General features: G+C 39.0%; 1 protein-coding gene across 11 annotated transcripts in view; it reads right to left on the minus strand.

The window, feature by feature from the left end:
• Window positions 1-27701, minus strand: part of KDM4C (lysine demethylase 4C) — a 411074-nt gene that overhangs the window by 163568 nt on the left and 219805 nt on the right. For all 11 annotated transcript variants that reach the window (XM_086415154.1, XM_086415158.1, XM_086415157.1 and 8 more), the window contains one exon: window positions 27340-27448. In XM_086415154.1, the coding sequence (XP_086271280.1) occupies window positions 27340-27448 (109 nt within the window). The remainder of the gene's footprint in view (window positions 1-27339; window positions 27449-27701) is intronic.

Here is a 27701-nt window from a genome sequence, read left to right on the forward strand (position 1 = left end):
CCAATACAGGAACTGTCAGTTCAGAGACTTCGTTTTTGTTTGTTTGTTTGTTTAAGGCTTGCGGGATCTTAGTTCATCAACCAGGGATTGGACCCAAGGACCCAGGAACCCAGCAGTGAAATCACCAAGTCCTAACCACTGGACCACCAGGGAACTCCTCAGAGACCTAACTTGAAATTCAAACTCTGATTCAGAAGGGCTGTGGCTTTCTGTAAAGTAGATTTTCATGGTGATCACGGCTTTCTCACCTACTTCAGGTTTTTTTTTTTTTTCTTTTTAATATTGAAATGAAATAGAGAAGGTAAAATTTCTTTTTAAGCTCCAAAGTATTAAAATTCTTTATAAACTCTACAATGATATATAATACATATATTATGTATAATCCATCCAGTCATCTTATTTTTCATATGATCTGTTTGTCAACTCTATCCTTCAATATTTTATGAGAGGGGGGAAAAAAGAGACTACACTTAATCGTAAGTACATGATGATGACTATACAAATTTTAACTTAGTTTTAAAAGTCAAACACATCGGCACATTTTTGAAGGTAAGTATTTTTTCTTCCTGAAATTACCTCATCAAATTATTCATCCCTCTTCTATATCCAAGAATTCTCGCCTACCTTTGAACCAAGGCATTGTTCAAGCACAGACTAACCTTGATTCTTGCCTTTCCCAGACTCGTGATATTCATAAATATTCTGGGGAGAAAAGTCCTAAATATTCTGGGGGGAAAAGTACTTTAGGATATTTAAATACTCTCATCATCACACAATTCCCAAAGAAAAACTTCCCTTTCAGTCTCTAAACACCACTCCTATTTCTGGTCTCTTTTTAGTGCACCTTCATCCACTTGCTTTTTAAAAAAGATACTTCTTATCTTCCAATATACAGAAGTGGGAGAATGTTTTTTCCATTGTAGTTTTTAAATATTCTGATCATTTGGCATCGTGCGCCTAGGAATTTCCTTTCCTCCTCATCTTCAACTATAATTAACTAATGAACCTCTAAAGTTACACTGTGATCTCACTTGTATATATTAATATTTACCTCACTATATGATGCACTATAAGATGTCAGGCAATGAAAATAGACCATACAGTTCCACAGATCTTTAGATTTTTAAAATATCAAATTACTTCTCACAACACCTTCACAAAAGAGGAGGACAGGGCAGATATTAAACATACAAGGACTTGGACACTATACACATTTAATGAATCCAATGTTTTTTATCACCATAATTACCTCTTTTTTAACATATGCATATATACCAGCATAGCAACATTCAGAAGCTCTGAGTCTCATGTTGAAAGCCACAGTTTGCTGTAGAAACAAAGAGAGTGGTGCAAAGGAAAGATCCCTTGGTGCAAATGCATCAAAGTTTGTGAAATCTGTGAAAATGTTACCAGCATAAGACTCCTTTCTTTCCCAACTGTATTCTCAACAAGAACAAAAGAAGAGCTAACAGAGTAACGGCAGTTCTCACAGCACAAGTCTCTCAGAGCAAGGTCTAGGAGATACATGGCACAATTTCATGTGGTCTGTACAGTCAAAAATACTTGCACAATAACAGAACATGTTATTTGCCTGAGTCACCCTGTTGATATTTTTAATGGTGACATAAGAGCAATGAAGGGTAGAACTGTTGGTGCCTTAGCTTGAGTTAAGGCAGGGGCTCCAATGCAGTCATGATATACTCGATTATCTCAAATTTGCAGTTGAGGGTGAGGGAGTTCTCATCAATGTCTTGATGAAGAAAAAATACATCTATCAATTTTATTAAATTTGTGATAAAATGGGATGTATGCATACAGTACTTTGGCTGTATACTGTAGTTCAATGGTTATCATGGGAAAAGGTAATGGACAAATAATTGAATCACATGCTAAATGACCTGCCTTTTTCATGGAATACCATTTTTACTTGAACAAATGATTAACAGACAATCTATGGTAATTCAGATTTGGGTATCTGGAAGGAATTTTCATGAAAGTGAACAAAGAAAGATGTCATTTTAATTTGAAAAAAAAAAAAAAACTACTGATAATATTTTTTGACAGTGGTGAAATCAAAGCTTCTAAGTCAAAATTACAACTTCCAAAAATGTGTATCCACTTATGTGAGCTAGACAACTTCCCAATAATTAAAGCTATTTCTAATGGAATTGATGGTGATAATAACAAATATACTTTTTTTATAGTATAAAAATACCTATATGACACATATCTTTGTTTACCAATATATGACGTTACAAAACCACACATGTGTAGAACAGCCAAAGTGCAAGACAGATCAATAAATTTTCAGTTTAAAAGAGAACAAAAGGATCACTTATGGGATTCAGATTGCATGTTGCAACTAGTCTTTAAAAAACCACCTTGTGTCAAATTTCGTGTAGTGTCGAAGAATATACATATTAAAATGGCAGAGGAATAGGACAAGACGACCACTTTCTCCCCCACAAATTCATCGAAAGACCATTTGAACACTGAGCAAATACCATAGAACAACTTCTGAACGCTGGCGGAGGACACCAGGCACCCAGAAAGGCAGCCCATTGTCTTCGAAAGGAGGTAGGACAAAATATAAAAGATAAAAAGAGAGACAAAAGAGTTAGGGATGGAGACCCTTCCCGGAGAAGGAGTCCTAAAAGAGGAGAAGTTTCCAAACACCAGGAAACCCTCTCACTGGTGGGTCTGTGGGGAGTTTTGGAAATCTCAGAGGGCAACATAACTGGGAGGAAAAAATAAATAAATAAAACCCACAGATTACACACTTAACTGCAACTCCCAGCGGAGAAGTAGCCCAGACACTCGCATCCGCCACCAGCAAGCAGGGACTGAACAGGAAGGTGCAGGCTGCACTGCTCAGGGTAAGGACAGGGCCTGAATGCCCTGAGGGCAATCTGAAGGCACTAACCTGAGATAGCAACCCAAACCATGGGACTGCCAGAGAGAGAAAGAAAAAAAAGAGGAAGTATAGAGAGAGAACTTTGACACAAAAAGCTCTAACCCAAGGCACTGCCAGGCCTGTTCAAAGAACAAAGGACTGTGCAAATACTAGAGGAGAGCTAGCCGGCAGCAGACTGGCTCATCTCCCGCCAGAGGCAGGGAGGCAGGCAGGCAACAGCCAGAGCCGGAAGGCAAGGGGCATCCTCTACCAAACTGCAAGCAAGTTCCCAGTTGCTAACCAAGTCTTCCTGGGATCCTGGATGGTTGACATCCACCAGGAGGGTCGCATCCAGAGATCAACTCCCCAGAGGAGACACACGGCACACCTGAGACAGCACTCCTGCTGCACACCCAGGAAATCAAGCGACTGGGACTGGGAGGTGATAAGACGCACCGCCCCACCTGGGGAGAGCGCTCCCCAAGCACCTGATCACCCGAGCTGGTCAGACCTCGTAAGGGCACAAAACACAGGCCCAACCGAGTCTGTACCTTTGTGGAGTACCTGAGAACCTGAACCTGAGCGGCTTAGAAATGGGAAGTGCACACAACCCAGGGCCTGCCTTAGACAGTTCCCCTGCAGAGCAACCTGGAGCTTGAGCAGTGTAGACCAAGAAAGCACACACGCCTTGAGCTGGGGCAAACCCAGTGTGGGCCAGACACTGCGAGCAGTCCCCATACACGCCAGTGATATTGCAGTGTTCCTCCTTCCCTGCAGCACAATTGAACAAGTAAGCCTAAATAAATGACCACCTTCGCCCCCTTGTGTCAGGGTGGAAGTTAGATACTGAAGAGACTTCCAAACAGAGGAAGCTGAAATAAAGAAGAAGGAATCGTTTTGGAAGTGACAGGTCCAACAGATTAAAACCCTGTAGTTAGCATAGGCTACACTGGAAGGGACCTATAGACCTTGAGAATAAGTATAAGCTGGAACAAGGAACTATCTAAAACTGAACTGACCCCACACTGCCCTCAACAGACCCAGAGAAATTCCAAGACGTATTTTACTATTATCATTTTTTAATTTAAAATTTTTTTATTTTTAAGTTCATTACTCCTTTAATTTTCATTTTTAAAACCTATTACCTTGCAAAAAAAAAAAGACCCTATTTTTAAAGCAAATTTCGTATATATATATTTTTAATAACTTTTGAAATTTTTTTTTAATACTGTATTCTTGAGAGTCTAACCTCTACTCTAGATTTTTAATCTTTACGTTGTGGTATTTGTTATCTATTCTGTACCTTTAAGAATCCAATCTTCAGTACCCATTTTTACTTAGGACTGTGATTACTGGCTTGATTGTTCTCTCCCCTTTTGACTCTCCGTTTTCTCCCACAGGTCACCTCTATCTCCTCCCTCCCCCTTCTCTACTTAACTCTGTGAATCTCCTTGGGTGTTCCCAACTGTGGAGAACACTTAGAGAACTGATCACAGGCTAGATTAGTCTCGCTTCTTTTGACTCCCACTCCTCTCCTTCGGGTCACCTCTATCTCCTTCCTCCCTCTTCTTTTCTCTATGGAACTCCGTGAACCACTCTGAATGTTCCAGACTGTGGAGAGCAAATAGGGAATTGATTACTGGCTAGATTGCTCTCTCCCCTTTTGATTCTCCCTATTCTCCTCCTGGCCACCTCTATCACCCTCCTCCCTCTTCTCTTCTCCATGTAACTCTGTGAACCTCTCTGGGTGTCCCCCACTGTGGAGAATCTTTTCACCATTAACCTAGATGTTTTATCATTGGTGCTATATGGATGGAGAAGTCTTGAGGCTACTGTAAGAATAAGACTGAAAGCCAGAGGCAGGAGGCTTAAATCCAAAACTTGAGAATACCAGAAAACTCCTGATTCCAGGGAACATTAATCAACAAGAGCTCATCCAAAAGCCTCCATACCTACACTGAAACCAAGCTCCACCCAACAGTCAAAAAGTTTCAGAGCAAGACATACCAAGCTAATTCCCCAACAATGCAGGAACATAACCCTGAGCACAAAAACACAGGCAGCCAAAAGTCACACCAAACCCACAGACACCTCAAAACTTTTTACTGAACACTTTATTGCACTCCAGAGAGAAGAGATCCAGCTCCACCCAGCAGAACACTGATGCAAGCTTCCCTAACCAGGAAACCTTGACAAGTCACTCGTCCAACCCCACCCACAGGGAGGAACCTCCATAATAAAGAGGAACCACAAACTTCCAGCATACAGAAAGGCCACCCCAAACACAGCAACCTAAACAAGATGAAAAGGCAGAGAAATATTCACCAGGTAAAGGAACATGATAAAAGCCCACCAAACCAAACAACAGGGGAGATAAGGAGTTAACCTGAAAAGGAATTCAGAATAATGATAGTAAAAATGTTCCAAAATCTTGAAAACAAAATGGAATTTCAGATAAATAGTCTGGAGACAAGGATTGAGAAGATGCAAAAAAAGTTTAACAAGGACCTAGAAGAAATAAAAAAAGAGTCAATCGATAATGAATAATGCAATAACTGAGATCAAAAGCACTCTGGAGGGAACCAACAGTAGAATACGTGAGGCAGAAGATAGGATAAGTGAGGTGGAAGAAAGAATGGTAGAAATGAATGGACCAGAGAGGAAAAAAGAATCAAAAGAAATGAGGACAACCTCAGAGATCTCTGGAACAATGTTAAACACCCCAACATTCAAATCATAGGAGTCCCAGAAGAAGATGACAAAAAGAAAGGCCATGAGAAAATACTTGAGGAGATAATAGCTGAAAACTTCCCTAAAATGGGAAAGGAAATAGCCATCCAAGTCCAAGAAACCCAGAGAGTCCCAAACAGGATAAACCCAAGGCAAAACACCCCAAGACACATATTAATCAAATTAACAAAGTTCAAACACAAAGAACAAATATTAAAAGCAGCAAGGGAAAAACAATAACTCACAAGGGGATCCTCATGAAGATAACAGCTGACCTTTCAATGGAATCTCTTCAAGTCAGAAGGGAATGGCAGGACATACTTAATTAAAGTGATGAAAGAGAAAAACCTACAACTGAGATTACTGTACACAGCAAGGATCTCATTCAAATATGAAGGAGAAATCAAAAGCTTTACAAATAAGCAAAAGCTCAGAGAATTCAGCACCACCAAACCAGCTCTTCAACAAATGCTAAAGGATATTCTCTAGACAGACAACACAGAAAAGGTTTATAAACTCGAACCCAAAACAACAAAGTAAATGGCAACGGGATCATACTTATCAATAATTACCTTAAATGTAAATGGGTTGAATGCCCCAACCAAAAGACAAAGACTGGCTGAATGGATACAAAAACAAGACCCCTATATATGCTGTCTACAAGAAACCCACCTCAAAACAAGGGACACATACAGACTAAAAGTGAAGGGCTGGAAAAAGATATTTCATGCAAATGGAGACCAAAAGAAAGCAGGAGTAGCAATAGTCATATCAGATAAAATAGACTTTGAAGTAAAGGCCATTAAAAGAGACAAGGACACTACATAATGATCAAAGGATCAAACCAAGAAGAAAATATAACAATTACAAATATATATGCACCCAACATAGGAGCACTGCAATATGTAAGGCAAATGCTAACAAGTATGAAAGGGGAAATTAACAATAACACAATAATAGTGGGAGACTTTAATACCCCACTCACACCTATGGAGAGATCAACTAAACAGAAAATTAGCAAAGAAACACACACTTTAAATGATATAATGGACCAGTTAGACCTAATTGATATCTATTGGACATTTCACCCTAAAACAATGAATTTCACCTTTCTCAAGTGCACATGGAACCTTCTCCAAGATAGATCACATCCTGGGCCATAAATCTAACCTTGGTAAATTCAAAAAAACTGAAGTCATCTCAAGCATGTTTTTCTGATCACAATGCAGTAAGATGTCAACTACAGGAAAAAAACTATTAAAAATACAAACATATGGAGGCTAAACAACACACTTCTGATTAACCAACAAATCACAGAAGAAATCAAAAAAGAAATCAAACTACGCATAGAAACGAATGAAAATAAAAACACAACTACCCAAAACCTATGGGACTCAGTAAAAGCAGTGCTAAGGGGAAGTTTCATAGCAATACAGGCCTACCTCAAGAAACAGGAGAGAAATCAAATAAATAACCTAACTCTACATCTAAAGCAACTAGAAAAAGAAGAAATGAAGAACCCCAGGGTTAGTAGAAGGCAAGAAATCATAAAAATTAGGGCAGAAATAAATGCAAAAGAAACAAAGAAGATCATAGCCAAAATCAACAAAGTTAAAAGCTGGTTCTTTGAGAAGATAATAAAATTGACAAACCATTAGCCAGAGTCATCAAAAAAAAAAGGGCAGCGGGGAGAGAAGACTCAAATCAACAAAATTAGAAATTAAAATGGAGAAATCACAACAAACAACACAGAAATACAAAGGATCATAAGAGACTACTATCAGAAACTATATGTCAATAAAATGGACAACTTGGAAGAAATGGACAAATTCTTAGAAAAGTATAACTTTTCAAAACTGAACCAGGAAGAAATAGAAAAACTTAACAGACCCATCACAAGCACAGAAATAGAAACTGTAATCAGAAATCTTCCAACAAACAAAAGCCCAGGACCAGATGGCTTCACAGGTGAATTCCACCAAAAACTTAAAGAACTAACAGCTATCCTATTCAAACTCTTCCAGAAAATTGCAGAGGAAGGTAAACATCCAAACTCATTCTATGAGGTCATCATCACCCTAATACCAAAACCTGACAAAGATGCCACAAAAAAAGAAAATTACAGGCCTGTTGGGGGCCAGAGTGAGGTACTCCGCCCATGGCAAAGGTCATGAGGAAGGAGGCTCGACATACGCAAAGGTGGGATCGAGCCTCAGGAGTCCCCCTGGAAATCCTCGAGCATCTACCCCCATAACCAGAGCCTGCCTACTTTACTACTTTGTGCTCACCTACACCTCTGACTTTACGGGGGGCTGTCCCCCACCACCTCTTTCGGAGAAGGAGTTAAGTTAGAGCTCCAGTTAATAATAATTCCTGGGCGTGATAAGAGTGTTTTAACCTAGAAACTCCTCTGAAGGTTCTCTAGCCTGCCTGACACGCTTGTCCAGCCACATGTGATTGCTCACAGCCTCCCAACCGTGAGAGGCACGAGATGCTTTAAACCTTCTAAAAATAGGTTCCTTAGAAAACTATTAGTATAAGTATAATGGGCTGATTAGAAATTGTATTGGCGAAGGGTTTTTCATTTGTTGAGCCAATGTTTGTTGCTAAGTCTCCACATCCCCTGCCCTTACACACATTAATGAATATATAGAAGAAATAAGTATTAACCTTTGATATTAATCACGTTAGACCTTAGGCTAAGTAAATTCTTTCCTTAACTAAAACCCACTACACCCTCACCCTATAGGAATGTAACTTTATTTGGGTGGTGTCTGTTTTAAGAATAATCACCCCTGGAGAAATAAGTGTCCTGGTTGACTGACCGTTGTCACAAGGAGAGGGTCATAAATTGTCAGCAGGCCCCCCTGGCCAGAAGATGATGTAACATCCCTAAGACCTCTGTATACATTTGTATGAAGACCTGACTTTGATGAAAGTCGGGACTGCTGACCCCGCGTGACTTTTGCATAACATCTCAGTGTCTAAAAGCAGACCATGGAAAATAAAGAATTGGGATCAGTTTCTCGAAATACTGGTCTCCCCATGTCTCTCTCTCTTTCACTCTGGCTGAGTCTCCATCTGGAGCGCGGAACCCACCATGCTTACTAATTATGCCTGGGCTTCTAAGATCCGACCGGGCAGGCCTCAGTGTCTCCTCTCCTTCAGGATAACGGAAGGACGCCTGTGGCCTACGTAAGTGGTGCAAACTTCTTGTCTTGAAGTTTTATTGGTCTCCTGCGTAAACCAAGCCACTCAGCCTCTTTTCTCCACTGAATTTTCCTACTGAGCTATCCTTATTCTATTACTCTTTATGTCTTTAATTAATATCTAATTGAAGCTATTGTATCCTGACCCTTGCCGATGCCGTCCCTGCTTCCAATACACTGGATCAGCTGGGGCTGGACCCCAGCACAGGCCAATATCACTGATGAACATAGATGCAAAAATCCTTAACAAAATTCTAGCATCCAGAATCCAAAAACACATTAAAAAGATCATACATCATGACCAAGTGGGCTTTATCCCAGGGATGCAAGGATTCTTCAATATTCACCAATCAATGTGATACACCACATTAACAAATTGAAAAATAAAAACCATATGATTATCTCAATAGATGCAGAGAAAGCCTTTGACAAAATTCAACATCCATTTATGATTAAAAAAAAAAAAAACAGAAAGCAGACATAGAAAGACATAGAAGGAACATACCTCAACATAATAAAAGCCATGTATGATAAACCCACCGTAAACATTATCCTCAATGGTGAAAAATTCAAAGCATTTCCCCTAAGGTCAGGAACAAGACAAAGGTGCCACTACTATTCAACATAGTTTTGGAAGTTTTAGCCACAGCAATCAGAGAAGAAAAAGAAATAAAAGGAATCCAGATTGGAAAAGAAGAAGTAAAACTCTCACTGTTTGCAGATGACATGATCCTCTACATAAAAAACCCTAAAGACTCTACCAGAAAATTACTAGAGTTAATCAATGAATATAGTAAAGTTGCAGGATATAAAATCAACACACATAAATCCCTTGTATTCCTATACACTAACAATGAGAAAACAGAAAGAGAAATTAAGGAAACAATTCCATTCACCATTGCAATGAAAAGAATAAGATACTTAGGAACATATCTACCTAAAGAAACAAAAGACCTATATATAGAAAACTATAAAACACTGGTGAAAGAAATCAAAGATGACACAAATAGATGGAGAAATATACCATGTTCATGGATCAGAAGAATAAATATAGCGAAAATGAGTATACTACCCAAAGCAATCTATAAATTCAATGCAATCCCTATCAAGCTACCAACAATATTTTTCACAGATCTAGAACAAATAATTTCACAATTTGTATGGAAATACAAAAAACCTAAAATAGCCAAAGCAATCTTGAGAAAGAAAAATGGAACTGGAGGAATTAACCTGCCTGACTTCAGGCTATACTACAAAGCAACAGTCATCCAGACAGTATGGTACTGGCACAAAGACAGAAATATAGATCATTGGAACAAAACAGAAAGCCCAGAGATAAATCCATGCACCTATGGACACCTTATCTTTGACAAAGGAGGCAAGAATAAATTAAAAAAATTTTTAAATGGTACTAAAATACTGCACTCCTTCCAACCATGTATCTCTGGGAAGTTGGACTTTTTTCAATATACTTTAACCAGAACAACGAGGCCCAATAGACTGAATGCAAAAGTAGACATGAGAATCCAATTTTCATTAAACTCAATGTTAAAGAGCTCTGCAAAAAATGTAAAACAATGCCATTTTTTTCTTTATTTTTATGGTTTGGGAAAAGTGTTATTTTTTATGAAAACAAATGCTTATGCACTTATTGCTACTTTAAATTTTCCCCTATTTTAACTTTCAGCAAATAAGTACCATTAAGACAAACCTATAGGGAGGGAAAGGGGTTGGGGTTGGAAGAGAAGGGAAGGGGAAGGGAGGAGAGGACATTACAGAAAGGAAAGGAGCTGAAACCTTTTTGGCGTCCTCAAAACGTTTGTAAGCATAAGTTGTCTTGAGAAAAAGACTAAGAATCAATGAAGAATATATGTGCATTTTCACCCAAAAGTACTAGTATCACAGTCATTGTTGAGCAATACAGCACTAATAAAGCTGGTGTAGACTTTGTTCTCACAGTCAAGCAAGAATGTCATAAACTACTTTCTTCAACTAACGAGTAACACTAAAACTCGTTTCTCCCTTTTCTTTCATTAAGGTCTGCAAGGTTTGCCAGCTACAGGAGGGAAAAAAAATTCTATGCCAACAATGCTTGGTTATTTTTTTTCTTGATGAGCCTCTTAGCTAACAGCAGAAATCTAGATTCTTAGACTACTTTGTTTACAGAAGCATGCCCATTACTCTGTAACAAGTACAGTAGAGTTAAGAAAATCATGCCCCTAAACACAGAGCAGCTCGTAAAATCTACATTAGCTCTTCTAAATTCAGAGAAGCAGGTTACAATACAGCTCCAGACATCATGTTGTCAGGAATGTGCTGAATACAGAAACATAAGCTGAAAACACTGCTATCCTACAAGCTGCACCTTCAGTAGGTGCTTTGAAAGTTTTCAATCACTACATCACCAAAAAAAACAATCAGTTGTTTTATTCTATAGAACTTGCCTGCCTACAGACCAAACACCAAACTCCTGGAACATACACAGAATATCCCAAACCTGCTATTTTTTAGTAGTATTAAAAATATGCTTATTCCTAGGAAACCAAGCTTTGCCTCCAACTTTGAATTTTTCTGAAGTAAAAAAGCTCTTGGAAAAGGGCGGTGGGAATAGATATACATATAGAAACCAACAAGAGAGCTCAAGAAGAAATAAAAGTTAAACCACGGTATCTGATCTATACACGTGACAGCTGGGTACTGAGAGGTCAAGCACAACTTGTGCCTCTATAGTTACTTGCAGATAAATCACAGTAAGGAGCCCCTCACAGCAGCCTGCTTACAGCTTCCCTCAGTCTTCCAATGTGTTTTAAATACTTCTCCAAAATGATCCTCTCCCTGCTTAATATTTAGATCATACTCATTGTGATACTGTGATATAAAAAGAAACATATATTCAGTCTTTGTCCTGGTTTCTGGCATACAGCTTCTAAAACCTTTGGAATATTCTGAATGATATGGGTAAGAGGAACATCACTGGTTAAAATACCTGGTCTTAGTCCCTAGTTCCTGATACAAGAGCTTCTAAGACCTTTGGAAACTCAGAACTGAAAAATGTCTTCTATCTGCTAATGAGATAACAGGAGACACCTGGATAGTTTCAGGATGAAGGCTTGTCACCAGAAAGACCAATGCATGACTACAGATTCAATTCATGACTACAGTGTTAGCGCTTTAGCCCCACATCAAGGGAGGGACTGGAGACTGAATCACCAATAGACCTTGATGGAATCAATCATGTAAACATAATGAGGCATCCACAAAAACCCTAAAACAACAGGGTTTAGACAGAGTCCAGGGTCAATGTACCTGCAGAGGGAACACAAGTTCTGCAGACACCTACCCACTTTCTACCTTGCCCTGTTCATCCCTTCTTTTTGGCTGTTTTCCTGACTCCTATGAGCCACTCTAGCAAATTATCAAACCTGAGGAGGGAGTTGTAGGAGGCCCCCAGACTTTATAGCCTATTGGTCAGGTGGAAGGACTTGCATCAGAGAAGGCAATGGCACCCCACTCCAGTACTCTTGCCTGGAAAATACCATGGATGGAGGAGCCTGGTGGGCTGCAGTCCACGCAGTCGCTAGGAGTTGGACACGTCTGAGCGACTTCCCTTTCACTTTTCACTTTCATGCATTGGAGAAGGAAATGGCAACCCACTCCAGTGTTCTTGCCTGGAGAATCCCAGGGACGGGGGAGCCTGGTGGGCTGCCGTCCGTGGGGTTGCACAGAGTCGGACACTACTGAAGTGCCTTAGCAGCAGCAGTAGCAGCAGCAAGGACTTGCAATTGGCATCTGAAGTGGGGACAACCTATGAGACTGGACTGAATCCTTAATCTGTGAGGTAACTCTGAATCTGCTAACTCTAGTCATTAGTGTCAGAAAGAAATTAAATTGTAGGACATCCACCTGATAGCTAGTGAATTGCCTGGTTTGGGAAAAGTAAGCCACATCTTTGCTGTCAGAAGTATTCTCACTTGCAGGATCCACCCTCTCCTCAAGACCATGAAACTTCTATTTTTCTAAAGATCAATCAGTCTCAAGGGATAACTAAAAATTTCTTGTCCATTTGTAACTATGAAGTCTAAAAGTCAGTAGTACATCCCATGCTGACCCAGAGACTTCACAGCAGTAACAAAGGTGCATGTGTGCTAAGTTGCTTCAGTCTTGTCTGACTGTGTGACCTGATGGATTGCAGCCTGCCAGGCTCCTCTGTGCAGAATCCTCTGGGATTCTCCAGGCAAGAATACTAGAGCAGGCTGCCATGCTCTTCTTCTAGGGATCTTCCCGACCCAGGGATTGAAGCTGCATCTCTTACATCTCCTGCATTGGCAGGTGGGTTCTTTACCACTAGTACCACCTGAGAAGCCCAACAAAGCTACTACAGGGGAAAAATTCAATTCTGCAGAGCATATGAAGAGGAGGAGGAGGAGGTTCCCAGAAAGCTGGGAGCTCAGGGAATTTCCGAAAACTTTCTGGCGGGACGTTCCTGGTAGTCCAGTGGTTTAAAATCCACCTTCCAATGTAGAGGACATGAGTTTGATCTTTGGTTGGGGAACTAAGATCCCACACGCCGCTAGGCAAGGAAGCCCATGCTCCACAACTACTAAGCCCGTACACTCTAGAGCCTGTGTTCCATCAAAAGAGAAGCCAGCACAGTCTCAGCAACGAGAGGAAACCTGCACACAACACAAGGAAGCCCCAGTGCAGCCAAAAAAAAAAAAAAAACTGGTTCTGAAAGTCAGGCTTGCTGGATCTTAAAATGTTCAGAGAATCTTCTTAATTTTGCTACTTTCACTAATCTGAAGGCATATCCCATTGTTTAGATAGCAACTTTCTCCTTCAATTAATAAAATGGCCCTAAGGGCAGTGAGGGCCCGACTAAGAAGTGACCTCGGGGATTATTATAGATGTACACTTTAAAGTTTAATGACTAAGTGTTTATTTCTTTTACTTTCTATATAAAGCACTTTATACAACTTATCATATAAAAGCATATGTAAGTTTTTTAAAAGCTTATATTTAAGATTGAAACTATAAAATATTTTAAGATATTAGTTTAAGTGATCACAAAATTAAATCTGTTGCAAATATTGTACAGTTAAACAAAGTAATAAATTAGAAAAGAAACGTAATAAAGGCCCTGACTTTGTGGCCTACAACAGTTGATATTCAACTATTCTCAGTTAAGCCTGGCTACAAGAGTAGCTGTCTGATCCAAAAAATTAAAATAAATTAACACAGTGTTTAACTCATGTAATCTACGTGGTCTTAATGTTTGGTTATAAGTCTAAACCTCAATTTCTTCATCTGTAATATATGAGCTACCAGCAGTACAGCAGCTGCTCATCAGTAAGCGAGACCTAGGGCTTCCATAGATTATAGTTCCTTTTCTTCTAGGTCTCCAGAAAATTTCTGCAAAGATCATCCAGTAAATTACTTAAAATGTATGCATAAAAACTTTTAACATGACAAGACAGGTTAGAACAGAAAGAGCCCATCTAGACACATCCAGTTATCTTTTATATAAAAACATTTCAAGATTTATCCTTTCAGGAGAAAAAAGTCTTTATTCTCCCATTCTATCAAAAACATCACTGAGTATATTTATGATAATAAAAAAGATTAATGCCTTTTACAAAAGTATTCAAAAGAAAGTGCTCATTTAAAAATATGTAAATAAAATTATGGCATGACCATATTATGCCAGCATTGAAAAGGTGCTTTTGAAGAATATTAATGGATATGATATAATGTGAAGGTATACACTATAACATATAATATTAAGCGATATAAATATTACATTAACAGATGAAAACTCAGCACACAGAACTGAATATTGGGGATGATGTCAGTTCTGTAAGAAACATGTTTAAAAATCTAGAATAAAGAAAAAGGAAGTCAAGTTTTTACAGTTATAAAAATATGCAGTTTTTAAAGCTGAAAAAATACTGCAGTCAAACAATATTAGGCCCTACGAACCAGGAGAAACTTTAGTTTAAAAGCAGACGTATGTTGGATTTACTCTCTCCACAGTACAGTCTTTCTGAACAACTTTTGCTTAGTAAGTGCAAGTGGATTTCTCAGCAAAAAAACACTTGGGCCACTGTGGAAAGGCCAGGACTTGCTGACAGGACCCAGCAGACGGGAAAAGCCATTGACACTGCTCCAGCAAATTTCCCTCTATGAGTCCCCACAATGATTCTGCTACTGGGGTTTTGCTCCAGTGATGTGTTTTGGCTCATATAGCACTATTCTCTGCTATGAAGAGCATGACAGCATCTGTTATCTTTCAGGTACTTGAGCAAAATTTCAGTCCTGGGAGACATTATATACGGTTTCAGATGTCCTGGAGGAAATTGAGGGAGAAAAGGGTGAGAGGAGAGGAACCAGGCATGAATGAGCCAAGAAATTCAAAGTTGGAAACTACTGCTCCCATACAAACTATTGTAAAATTTGAGTGCAAACCATATTTGATGATTTTATGAATTGCTAAACTTCAAAGGTTTCTGAAGTTGTGTTCAAAAGTACAAATTAGAAAAAAAATTACAAGTCTTTTAGGTCTAATTCTACTGGGAAGAGATGACATTATGGGAAATTTAATTCTGTATTACGGTACCCGAAAAATGCTAATGTAATACTGGATAACAGAGAATTCCACTGTTTAAGGCCTAAAGCACTTAAATGAGGAAACATAGTTTTACTCTTTGTGCATGCCCTTACAATAACTAAGATGTCAAAATCATTTAAAAGGATACATCCCAACCCATTCAATCAGATCAGATCAGTCGCTTAGTCGTGTCTGACTCTTTGCGACCCCATGAATCGCAGCACGCCAGGCCTCCCTGTCCATCACCAACTCCCGGAGTTCACTCAGACTCACGTCCATCAAGTCAGTGATGCCATCCAGCCATCTCATCCTCTGTCGTCCCCTTCTCCTCCTGCTCCCAATCCCTCCCAGCATCAGTCTTTTCCAATGAGTCAACTCTTCGCATGAGGTGGCCAAAGTACTGGAGTTTCAGCTTTAGCATCATTCCTTCCAAAGAAACCCCAGGGCTGATCTCCTTCAGAATGGACTGGTTGGATCTCCTTGCAGTCCAAGGGACTCTCGAGTCTTCTCCAACACCACAGTTTAAAAGCATCAATTCTTTGGCGCTCAGCCTTCTTCACAGTCCAACTCTCACATCCATACATGACCACAGGAAAAACCATAGCCTTGACTAGACGAACCTTTGTTGGCAAAGTAACGTCTCTGCTTTTGAATATGCTACACTACTTTAAATAGCCATAATATTACAAAGCACACTCCTTCAAAATTCGTAATACACAAAAGTACTCTGATACTTATAGCACACTTTTCAATCTTGAAAATACTTGTCAATGACACTTAGTGTACCTCTGGGGAGAACTTTTTCAAGGAGAACTTTGGCATTACCACCATTACTTAAATTTCTGAAAGAACACTAGTTCATACTTCATATATGCATATATTTTCACAACACAGATGGATAACAAGGAGCACTGTGAATGATCTACTCCATCAATAAAGAAGCCTGGTTCTTATCAGAAAAATTTATGTGTTCGTTTCAACTTCTTTTATCAGTACTGGGGCTATTATTGGAGGGTTGCTAGTGTGATAATGTAGAAAGAGTGCAAATTTGGGAATCAAGCAGAATTTAAAGCCTGTTTTCTCCCAATTGCCAGCCTTGTGACGTTATGAAGTAAAATAGTGTCTCTGAGCTTCAGTTTCCCCATCAGACAAAATGATAACACCACCTATCTTAAAGAATTATAAATAATAATTGCTAATACTGTACATAATGGAAAGCAGCATACTCAACTGTCATATCATGGTGAGGATGTTGTTGTTCAGTTGCTCAGTCATGTCCAACTCTTTGCAACTCCATGGACTCTTTGCAACTCCATGGACTGCAGCATGCCAGGCTTCCCTGTCCTTCACCATCTCCCGGAGCTTGCTCATGTCCACTGAGTCGGTGATGCCATCCAACCATCTCATCCTCTGTTGTCCCTTTTTCCTCCTGCCTTCAATCTTTCCCAACATTAGGGTCTTTTTTAAAGAGTTGGCTCTTCACATCAGGTGACCAAATTATTAGCGTTTCAGCTTCAGTTTGAGTCCTTCCAATGAATATTCAGGGCTGATGTCCCTTAGGATTGACTGGTTTGATCTCCTTGTAGTCCAAGGGACTCTTAAGAGTCTTCTCCAACACCACAGTTCAAAAGCATCAATTCTTTGGCGCTCAGCCTTCTTTATGGCCCAACTCTCACATCCATTCATGACTACTGGAAAAACCATAGCTTTGACTATATGGACATTTGTTGACAAAGTAATGTCTCTGCTTTTTAATATGCTGTCCAGGTGTGTCACAGCTTTTCTTCCAAGGAACAAGCGTCTTTTAATTTCATGGCTGCAGTCACCATCTGCAGTGATTTTGGAGCCCAAGAAAATAAAGTCTCTCACAGTTTCCTGTTTCCTCATCTATTTGCCATGAGGTGATGGGACTGGATGCCATGATCTTAGTTTTTTGAATGCTGAGTTTTAAGCCAGCTTTTTCAACTCTCCTCTTTCACAACCTCATCAAAAGGCTCTTTAGTTTCTCTTTGCTTTCTGCCATAAGGGTGGTGCCATCTGCATATCTGAGGTTATTGATATTTTGAAAACTCCTTTTAAGAAAGCTCGCATATCTTTGTAAAACTAGCAGCCTACATGGCACCAAAAGGAATTTATTCCGAGCATCAAATTAAAGATAGGTGAAAGAGAGCATGTGAAACTCACTGTGTACTGGGCAATATGACAGATAGTAGAGATAAAAAACAAAAATAAACAGTCCCTTGCCTTCAAGGAGTTCAAATCTTCCCAAGGGTGAAAGCTCTGGTTTCTTAAACTATTTCATTAACAACATCTGTATTAGAAACTTTAAAAATGGCCAAAACAAAAATCACTAAGCAAAGAACAACTAGCATATGTTGTAGTTTACCTGCCAATACATAAAGAAAATTTAAAAATTAGAAAGTTTCTCTTAGCTAAAAGCCAACATCGGTCATCTATATTAAGCACAGCAGAATCCTTGGACATTTTAACCCAAGAACTAATAGGGTATCACCTGGCAGATCACACAAAACAGTTGCTAAGGAGACAGAGAACTTTGTGCAGAGCAGCCACAATGTCAGAAACTAGAGAAACAGGGCGTGGTATACACAAGAGGATGTTTGGAAACAAGACGAGGACAAGGTAGCAAGCGTTCACTCTGCAGTTCAATGTCCAAAGCCATCAGCTTTTGGTTCTTCTTGCTGTTCCTCAAATATGCCACATTAACTGCCTTCCTAGGGGCCTTTGTACTCACTGTTCTCTCCCAAGAAGATTCTCACCCCAGATCCTTGGTTAACTCACTTAAAGGCATTATAAAGTATGTTTCCTCAAGAAAAGACCTTAAGAACTATAGAAACACTTGAGTAATACTCAAAATGTTCACATATCATCACAAACCTTTTTGCCTTTGGTTTCTACTTTTCTATCAGCAAAACAAAAAACCCTACACTTTTCAATCTTGAGAATGTTTACCCATAACAAAACCAAACCAAACATCAACAGTAAAACAATGGAACATCAGTGTAGAATTAAGAGGCCCATGATATGTACTTAGAAAAAAGCCACCTCATCATTTCCCTAAAGCTGGAAACACAGAACCAGAAAAAAGAAAATGAATAAAACAATGCCATATAGAATTTAAATGATGATAAAGCGAGCCACTTTCTAACAACTCATTGGGAGCCTTACACATATTACTTAACAACCCTCTCAGCAGTGAAAACTTTTTTTTCTAAAATCCATGACAATGGTCCCCAAATGTCAGCCTGCAGAACTGACAGCCCAGAACTAAGTTTTTAACAGAGACAAAACAAAGCAAATGAAAATCATAATTACAAAATTAAATTTTTAAAGCTACATTAATTTTGTAAACGTCATGCTTATTCTCAGTATTCATTGTTTCATAATCAAACTAAAGATGAAACTAAAAATGCAGAAAATGTAGAACAAAATACAGGGTAATTCAATGGCCTTTATCATTAAGACATTATTGTCTCCAAGGAAAGGGGGTTGTGTACAAGTTTAAGGAAACATAAAGTTATATATGAAGATACATGAAAATCAAATATCAGCAACTTCATACATTTCAACCTAATACAATAACTCATTTTTCTAAAGAAGGGAATGAACCACACAATTATACTATCAAAGGCTGTTCCTCAGATATTTTCTACAAGACTTTAAGAGTAACAAGGCATACATGAATTCCAATAAATTAGCCTTGACTATCATTTTACAATACTAATGCTGTCAGCACTTACAAACACCTGATCATAAGACTTCAATAACAACCATTAGTTTCAAGATTGACTCCGAGAAGTACAGAAAGCAACCATGTAACAGAAGTTAAAAAGCCAGCATGGTTTTGTTTAATTCAATCAAACCCTTACCAAGCCACTAGCATAATAAGGGCAAGGTGTTTTTTACTTTTATTCCCTGTACTGCAGAAAAGGTCAGGGCCCTTGGGACTCCAGTGGAATTCACTAACAGAGAAATCAAGTAATACAGAGAACGCCCATATATTATACAGCTGAGTGCTAGATAAAATATCCATTAAATCTGAGTGCCAACAATATCTACTGTTTTATGTCCACATAATGCAGAAAACACTGGCTGTGACCTAGCAACAAACATCCCAAGACAACCTGCTTAAAAATCTGCTGAAGTTGCTGTTTTATTGCTTAGACAGAAATATAACTATGCTTATTATCAAAGTATAGCATTACCTCAAGCTAATAAGAACTGATGGAACAAAGAAGAGATCATTATGTACAAATTAATAACATTTGGAGCATGACATGCAACAATCATACAGCAGCATTTGTTTTTCAAAACTGGCAGAGGAAAAGATTTCTTTTTACAGAGCGGAAACACTGTTGGTAAGGAATACTCTTATACTGCACTATTTTGCTTTTCCATGAAAGCACAGCATGAAACAAGGGGACTACACAGTATCCTCCCCATATTTTATATATTATATTATATATATATATATATATGTTAGAATGCTGGACCTTATAGTTGACTTAAAATATTACGTTGGTTTCTTCCTATTATATTTTGATAGAATTAAAGAACTTTAGAGTTTGAATGAAACTCTGGGATCACTAATCCAACGATTTCATCATATATATATAAGAGTAAACATATGATGAGCCTTAGGTTACATGACTTAGTTCTCCATGGTCATACAGTCATTAACAGCCAGAAAGACTAGAAAGCAGATCTCAGATTGCTAACCATAAACAAAGTCAGGTATTATCTGCCAAAGCAAACAAATTAACATTTTTGGTATTAAAAATAATTTTAATTTAATCTGATACTTTAACATTTTTAAAATGTGAATCAATAAAAAACATCATTTTATTTGGTCAATATATCCACTTAAATCTTTGAAATAAAATTTTTTTAACAAAATGAAGATTGGCAAACTTGTACTGGGGGTTTCCCTGTGGCACAGTCAGCAAAGAATCTGCCTGCAATGCAGGATACTGCCTGCAACGCAAGAGATGCAGGTTCAATCCCTGGGTCAGCAAGATTCTCTGGAAGAGGAAATGGCAACCCACTCCAGTATTCTTGCCTAGGAAATCCCACAAACAAAGGAGCCTGGTGGGCTACAGTCCATGGGGTCCCAAGAGTCAGACACAACTTAGTAACTAAACCACCACCAAACCTATACTAATGCTCTTAGAAAGCAGGGAGTTACAGCATGCCGGGGCAGAACGGCATAATCTTCCAAAATATCTGTCTGCCAAAGATAAAGCATAACAGCCAATTCTAAATAATGTTCCTTATTTGACAGATAATTGCAAAGCACCCAAAAGCTACCTTTTGCACCAACAGTACTAACAGTTACTGTATGACACAGTGTGAAGTTCATAAAATATCCAGGAAATATCAGGATACCCCAGAAAAAGATAAAAATCTCTAATAAAGTGAAAACATGTTCTTGAGAAAACATGTTGAGGAGCAATTTATCATTCAATTGCATTATAAACACAAGTGTTTTCATAAAATGAGTGTGAAACCAAAAAACATTTGAGGAAGTAATCAGATTTTGTTAGATGTGAGTTCCTGAGATTTTCCTTACTTAAACGTACACATTTTACTCTTCACAATACCTGAAAATCTAGCTTAAATGTGTTACTTTATGGTCAAACATCAAGAATAATCTCTATTTAATGCAGCAGTTTCCACCTCTTCCAACTCTATATTTAAATATTTAATCCATTACTAAATGAATTATAATATTAACATAGATTGTCCGAAAAAATAAATTGCTGTAACACTGCCTGAAATACACTTTTAATCTAACCCTCAAGGCATGCAGACAATACAAAGATAGGGATCAGGGTCTAAGCTGTCTTTAATTTCAAAAAGATCCTTACAGTACTGCACTTGCTGAAGTGATGATTTAGGCAGAGTCATCCAGACAGTTCAGATTAGAGAAATTCACAGCCACAACCAGGGTTTTAATCTGAATCTTGTCAGTATTCAAATGTGTAGGTGGGGTCACCTCTGCACTGGGTAAACACAGTATAGATGGGTATCTGCATCTTTCAATCTTTCTGTATAAAATTACAGTTGAAGAGTTACAAATAAAAATTCAATCCAGGGGTGATGAGCTCAACATATCACCATGTTACTTCAGGATATTTGAAATGTCAAAAATCCATCCATGTACCTGTAGGTTAAAAGCCCTAATTACTCAAAGCCAAGGCTCATATTTTACACAAAAGGAAACTGAGGCCAGAGAGAAGACTTGACAGAAGTTAAAAAACTTCTAAGGGACAAAGCCAGGGCTCCAGTCAGCATCTACTGTCTTTTAGTCAGCTAAACTCCTTTTCAGAGTGAGTTCAAAAGATTTTGTAATTGTTTCTGCTTTTGATGCTCTAGAGGCATAGAAGAAGTGAAGTCGCTCAGTCGTGTCCAACTCTTTGCGACCCCATGGACTATAGCCTACAAGGCTCCTCTGTCCGTGGAATTTTCCAGGCAAGAGTACTGGAGTGGGCTGCCATTCTGATTGGCCTAAGAGGCATAAATATGACAGCAGTCTTATGTTAAGAAGTGTGAGGGTACCTTTCTCTTATCCTATCCTTTTTCCCCACCCAAGCCAAGACCCAGGCAGCAGGATCTTTTGTCCTCTGCCTGGGGCCATGGTGAGTTTTAGTTTTTAGTTTTTCCCTAGTACACCCTTCACTAAGGGCTTAGGCTTTTAAGAGTCCAGTTTTATGTGTCTGGGGGATCCTATGAGGTCTTAGCTCTGACTTCCCAGCCTCCAATCTAGTCCTGGCATACTGCCACCCAAAGAGTGCAACATTCACTCTCTCCTACCCATCAGAATGACCTTTCACCCTGAATCCCCTCCAGACTTCTCTCTTTTCTTGAAAGCTCAGACATCACCCTCCTCCTTCTCCTCCTAATCATATTACAATGAGGACAACAAACATCCATCATGTGCCAAACACATGAGCGCCTTACCCATGTTTTTTTAACCGTCCCAAGAGCTCCATGTGGGAGGTGCCATTGTAATCCCTACTTGTAAGCACAGGTCCCGAAGCATGGAGGGTCACACAGCTAACCCAACACTAGAGTCGGTTGACTATGATCACAGACATGGAGAAATACAACCCTTCATGTGATTTTGCCTCTCTGTTCAAGTATAGAGGTAGATGGCCGAATTTATCAATTATTTCTGAGTGTTATATAACTGGTGAATTATCTGGTAATCCAGTTCATCACGTTCATATTCTGTCTCTTTAAAATATATTTTTGCCCAAATATAAATCAGTTTACTATAAAAGCTTGAAAAGTTATCAGCATACAAAAGAGAACTAAAATCACTAATAACAATCTTGTATATTTTCTTATAAACTTTTCAACTTAACTTTCTAAATCTTCAGCAGAATCTCCATAGACAGCATGAGTATGTCAACCCAAATCACCACCAACAGACATGGAGATTACTGCATCTGCCACGGCCACATTCATAAGCTCTCCTGGTATCTGTGAGCTTTGTCCTTTACAGTTGCTTTAGAAACAACATTAGCCTTATCACTTCACCAAGGGGATTATGTGCACAGTAAGTACAAAAGCAATGAATATACTGTAAGTCAAAAGTAGAGAAAGTTGGAAAATTTATGTTGCAAACAAAGTAGTTAAAAAAAAAAATTAAGTGGAAAATAAACACATACATGATACCTGAAAATTGTAAATCAACTATACTTCAGTTTTTTTTTAAATGCATACATGTGTGCAGGAAGGGAACTTCAAAGAACAAATTAGGAACCATGAAGGGTAAGGCAGGGGGATGGATATTAATAAAATGAATGGTCAGAATATGGACGTCAATGTACAATGTTTATTAGCCTAACATCAGTTTAGGAAAAGCCCTGAATTTGTGTCAGCACAAACGGTTGCTGATGAAAACTCTAGTCAGAAAAAGCACGCATGAGCAAAAAGGATTTGAATAAAAATGCCTTTAAACTGGGAAGGAAATACACTGAAGTGCACACACATGCATATCTACAAACACACTGAGATGCTAGCTATGCATCTGTCCCAATGGGGTGTCGTTCCTCTGGGGGCCCTCAGGTCCCCAAAGCGCTGACCACATCTATATGCCATGTCAGCTTCATATTAACTTTGAGGACCTGACTGAGTCAGGTGATGTCCCCAGCTAATTAAAACAGTATGTTTTTTTTATCTACTTATATAGAGAATATTTCCTGGACAAGAATTTCGGTTTTCCTTTTAACACGACAGCATATATTACATCACAGTATTTCACAATCTTTTATAATGGTTGATTTCAAGATTACTAATCACCTGGGACTTCCTGCTTTTGGACCCACAGGTGGGTTAAGCCACACACTCACCTTGGAGCCAGAGTGCAGAGACAAGAGCAGAAAAGTGAGAGTGAGGAGACAGACACACAGACAAATAATGAAATACAATGTAAGGTGACAAGCCATATGCTAGAGCTAAGTAAGCATAGATGGAATAGGACAGTAGAAGAGAAGTAAAAAAATGAGGAAAAATTGCTAAGAACCACATGAGAATGGTGCCAAGATGGAAAAGGGCATCACAGGTCAGGCAATAGTTCAAGGAAGTGCATGGAAGCATAAAGCAGCACAGATACTCAGGAGGGAAAAAAAAGTTACATGAATGGATGGAAAAGAGGTTCCACATTGAATAGTTGCGGCAAACGAAGGCAGTAAGAAGTTGGTAGTGGATTATGAGCAGCCTTCAAGTCATTTATCCTGTATTGAAGCTGTAACATTAAGGGAAATGTGTGAGATTTGAGCTGGCGTCTTTAGCAACCCAAGAAAACATCAGTGTGGCAGATTTCTGAGCTGCCCTCCCAGCCCCACCCCCAGGGTCCATCCTCACTCTCAGTGTCTTCTGAAGCCAGGGTAGAGCACTGTTCTCAGAGCTGCCTGACTCACCCATGCTGCAGACACACACCCCTCTTCCTACAGACATTCAACCACAAAGCTCTGAGATCAGACTACAGGAATATACCATTATCAGTACTATTATATCACAAGGGGAGAATGCGTACATATCCAGAATGTTTTGAAACTAAAACCATCCAGCCAAGCACTTCTCTTTGAAGGCTGTTTCAATTCAACATTGTATAATTAGCTTAAAAAGCAGGAAAACACAGAGACTATCAATCCGTGTTTCAGGATCACCTTGTGCAGCTGCCTGACTTAAGGGAAAAGGTAAAAGAAAAACACTTCAGTTAAAAGAAAACTAGAGACAGATTAGTAACTGCTTTTAAACTATAAATAATATATACGTGGTATACAGTTCAGATAATTTTTCATCACTCCCCTCAAAAAGAACAAAATTAAATACTAGTTTATGTAAAAATTTTACATTCTAAAACATCATTCCTTTCTTAGGTATCCCCCTCTGTTCAGGCCCTCATGTTTTTCTGCTAAGTATGGAAAAGCTTCTTCTAGGAAAGAAGAGGATGAGAGTCGGGAAATCCTTGCTGATCTTGAAATTACTGGATCTGCCACCAATTAGGATGATTTCTTCAGTTCCAGGCCATTTGAGTATCAAAGAACCACTGCACTGTCTTTTGAAAGGTGCAGCCGACAGGGGACTCTTATCTCTCAGCTGCCCATAAGCTCCCAGAGGTGCTGGGTCAGTATCCTTCCCCTCTGCTGCTTTTCTGGAGTCAAATGACAGCCCCACAGAAAGGTTCATTCACCAAGAAGGAACATTGCTGTTCAGAGATGCAATTTCTCAGATGCTCCAATCTAGATCTACTCATGCTCCTGCCTGGCATACATACCTACTTCTGTAAGAGGAGTGCACAAAGAGTCCAGTAGTTAGGGTAGGAAATTTCCAAAAGAAGCTAGATTTATAGTTGTGTGCTCCCAATGAGCACTCATCCCACTCTTCATCACTTTCTAATAATGACACTCCCAGTTGTACAAGACACAAAGGGAGATGGCTAAGGGAAAAACATTCAAGTTCCCAAAATATAATCTGCCCCAGGACACAGAATATTCTCCATTTTTAATTTAGAAGCTTGTAAAAAATCTTTAGCCATCACTATAATTCTCTGATTTTTCCTTTCAGTTCTCAGAAATCCCCAGAGGACCCCAGGAGTTCTTAACATATAAAAATAGAGGGTGAAGCTGCTGATAAAAGCTGCAATCACCAGTGTATCAGCAAGATATTTAACCTCAGACCTTTGAGATCTCCCTGTTAAACCAATCCAGTTAGAAATTTTGCAAGCTATAGTGATCAAAATCAGAACTGCTTTTCACGGAGAAACTCTGGACCAATTTGTGATGATTCACACAGAAATAAACTTTCCAGGACGATAAAGAAATAGGAGAAGGCAGTTTTCCTTATGTATCAGGACAGCACATTCCCTTCCAAGAAGCTCTGCTGTTGCTATAGGCTATAATGGGGAAGGGTCATGAAAATTCATGAGTAATGCACAGTGAATATTTATTACTTTATACAAAACAATTCTTTATTTTGACAATAAGGAGAAAATGGTTTGTGTTGGATACAATAAAGTTGGAGAAATAAAAACTGAACATGATGACATATGGAAATAAAGGCAAATGTGTTTAATTACTTTTATTATTCAAGGCAGAATTCCATCCTGAACTGGTGTTATAGACACTGCTACCATCATTATCTGATCCCTACACTGATAAACTTTTTTTTTCCTAACTAAACATGAAGCATAAAAGAAGACAGTGAATAAAAGGGAAAAAAAATCCGCTAAGGATATGTACTCTGATAAACTGGATTTAAACTAGATGGAAGTCTGAACCCAAGATTCATGTTATTCCCTTGACAGCATCCCCACAGACAAGGACCTTAATTAACAGTTTCTACCAGTAAAGGATAACATCCCAAAGGGCTTTTTACAGAACACCTGCTTCACCTGATCCTTTTAGAGATTAAAAAAAAAAAAAAAAAGACACCTTATGAAGCTATGAGACATTGGAAGGAATAAACAGTTGGTCAGTGGTCTGACTGAAGAAAAAGAAAAAAAAATTTTTTTGCATAACAGAGAAAGAGACGTAAAGAGAGGTAAACCACACAGACAAATGTTACATCTAAGAATAGCAGCTGGTTGTAAATAAAACGACTTCATGCCAAGCCCCATTCGTATAGACAAAGAGGAAGGGTGTTCCATGACACACCGGGTGTAACAGGATACACAAGTCCTGCGTGTAGTTTCTGACTCAGATGGTGTGGATAAAGGAGTCAAGTTAAAATCAGAGGCAATGCAAAGAAATACACAGCATGTTAATTCCATGATTTGATACTCTGAAAGAAAGGACGTCAACTTCTTCTGGAAGGTCTTAAGGCAAATGTCAGAAACAACCAATTTACCCACCAAATAAAAAAGGAAGACTTTAACACTGCTTGATTATGTGAAACAAGTGTGTATCCCTAAAATCTAAGTTCTAAATAAACTGTGTGTCACTCAGGATCTCCTTAAGGTATATATTTGCCACTTGGTCAGATTTCTCCTCTGCTAAGTCACTTCAGTCGTGTACAACTTTGTGTGACCCCAGAGACAGCAGCCCACCTGGCTCCGCCGTCCCTGGGACTCTCCAGGCAAGAACAATGGAGTGGGTTGCCATTTCCTTCTCTAATGCATGAAAGCAAAAAGTGAAAGTGAAGTCGCTCAGTCGTGTCTGACTCCTAGCGACCCCATAGACCACAGCCCACCAGGGCTCCTCCGTCCATGGGATTTTCCAGGCAAGAGTACTGGAGTGGGGTGCCATTGCCTTCTCCGATTTCTCTTCTACCAGACAGTTTTTTTTAGAAAAGTTTGTTACAACAAACTGACAGAATAAATTCTGAATATTATACAGTTTACATGGAATAAATACTGAAAAACAGTCCAAGCTCACCTTCATCACTCGTTGCCTGCTGCTTCACCAGGGTCATTGGGGATCTTGCTGGAGGCTTACTAAGTGGGTGGCGCCAACTTTTAGCAGTTTTGGTTTCACCTTCTGTTCTCTGGTTACAGAACATGAATAGGGGAGAAATACTCACCATTAAAGACTTGTTTTAAAACAAAAAAACTATCATTACAATGACTTACCACAAATTGGACTTCCCTGGTGGCTCAGACGGTAAAGCGTCTGTCTACGATGCAGGAGACCTGGGTTCAATCCCTGGGTTGGAAAGATACCTTGGAGAAGGAAATGGCAATCCACTCCAGTACTATCGCCTGGAAAATCCCATGGACAGAGGAGCCTGGTAGGCTACA

This window comes from Bos grunniens, chromosome 8 (genome assembly GCF_055505025.1).
Source record: "Bos grunniens cultivar Pamir isolate PY7600 chromosome 8, Bosgru_T2T1.0, whole genome shotgun sequence".
Lineage (NCBI taxonomy): Eukaryota > Metazoa > Chordata > Mammalia > Artiodactyla > Bovidae > Bos > Bos grunniens.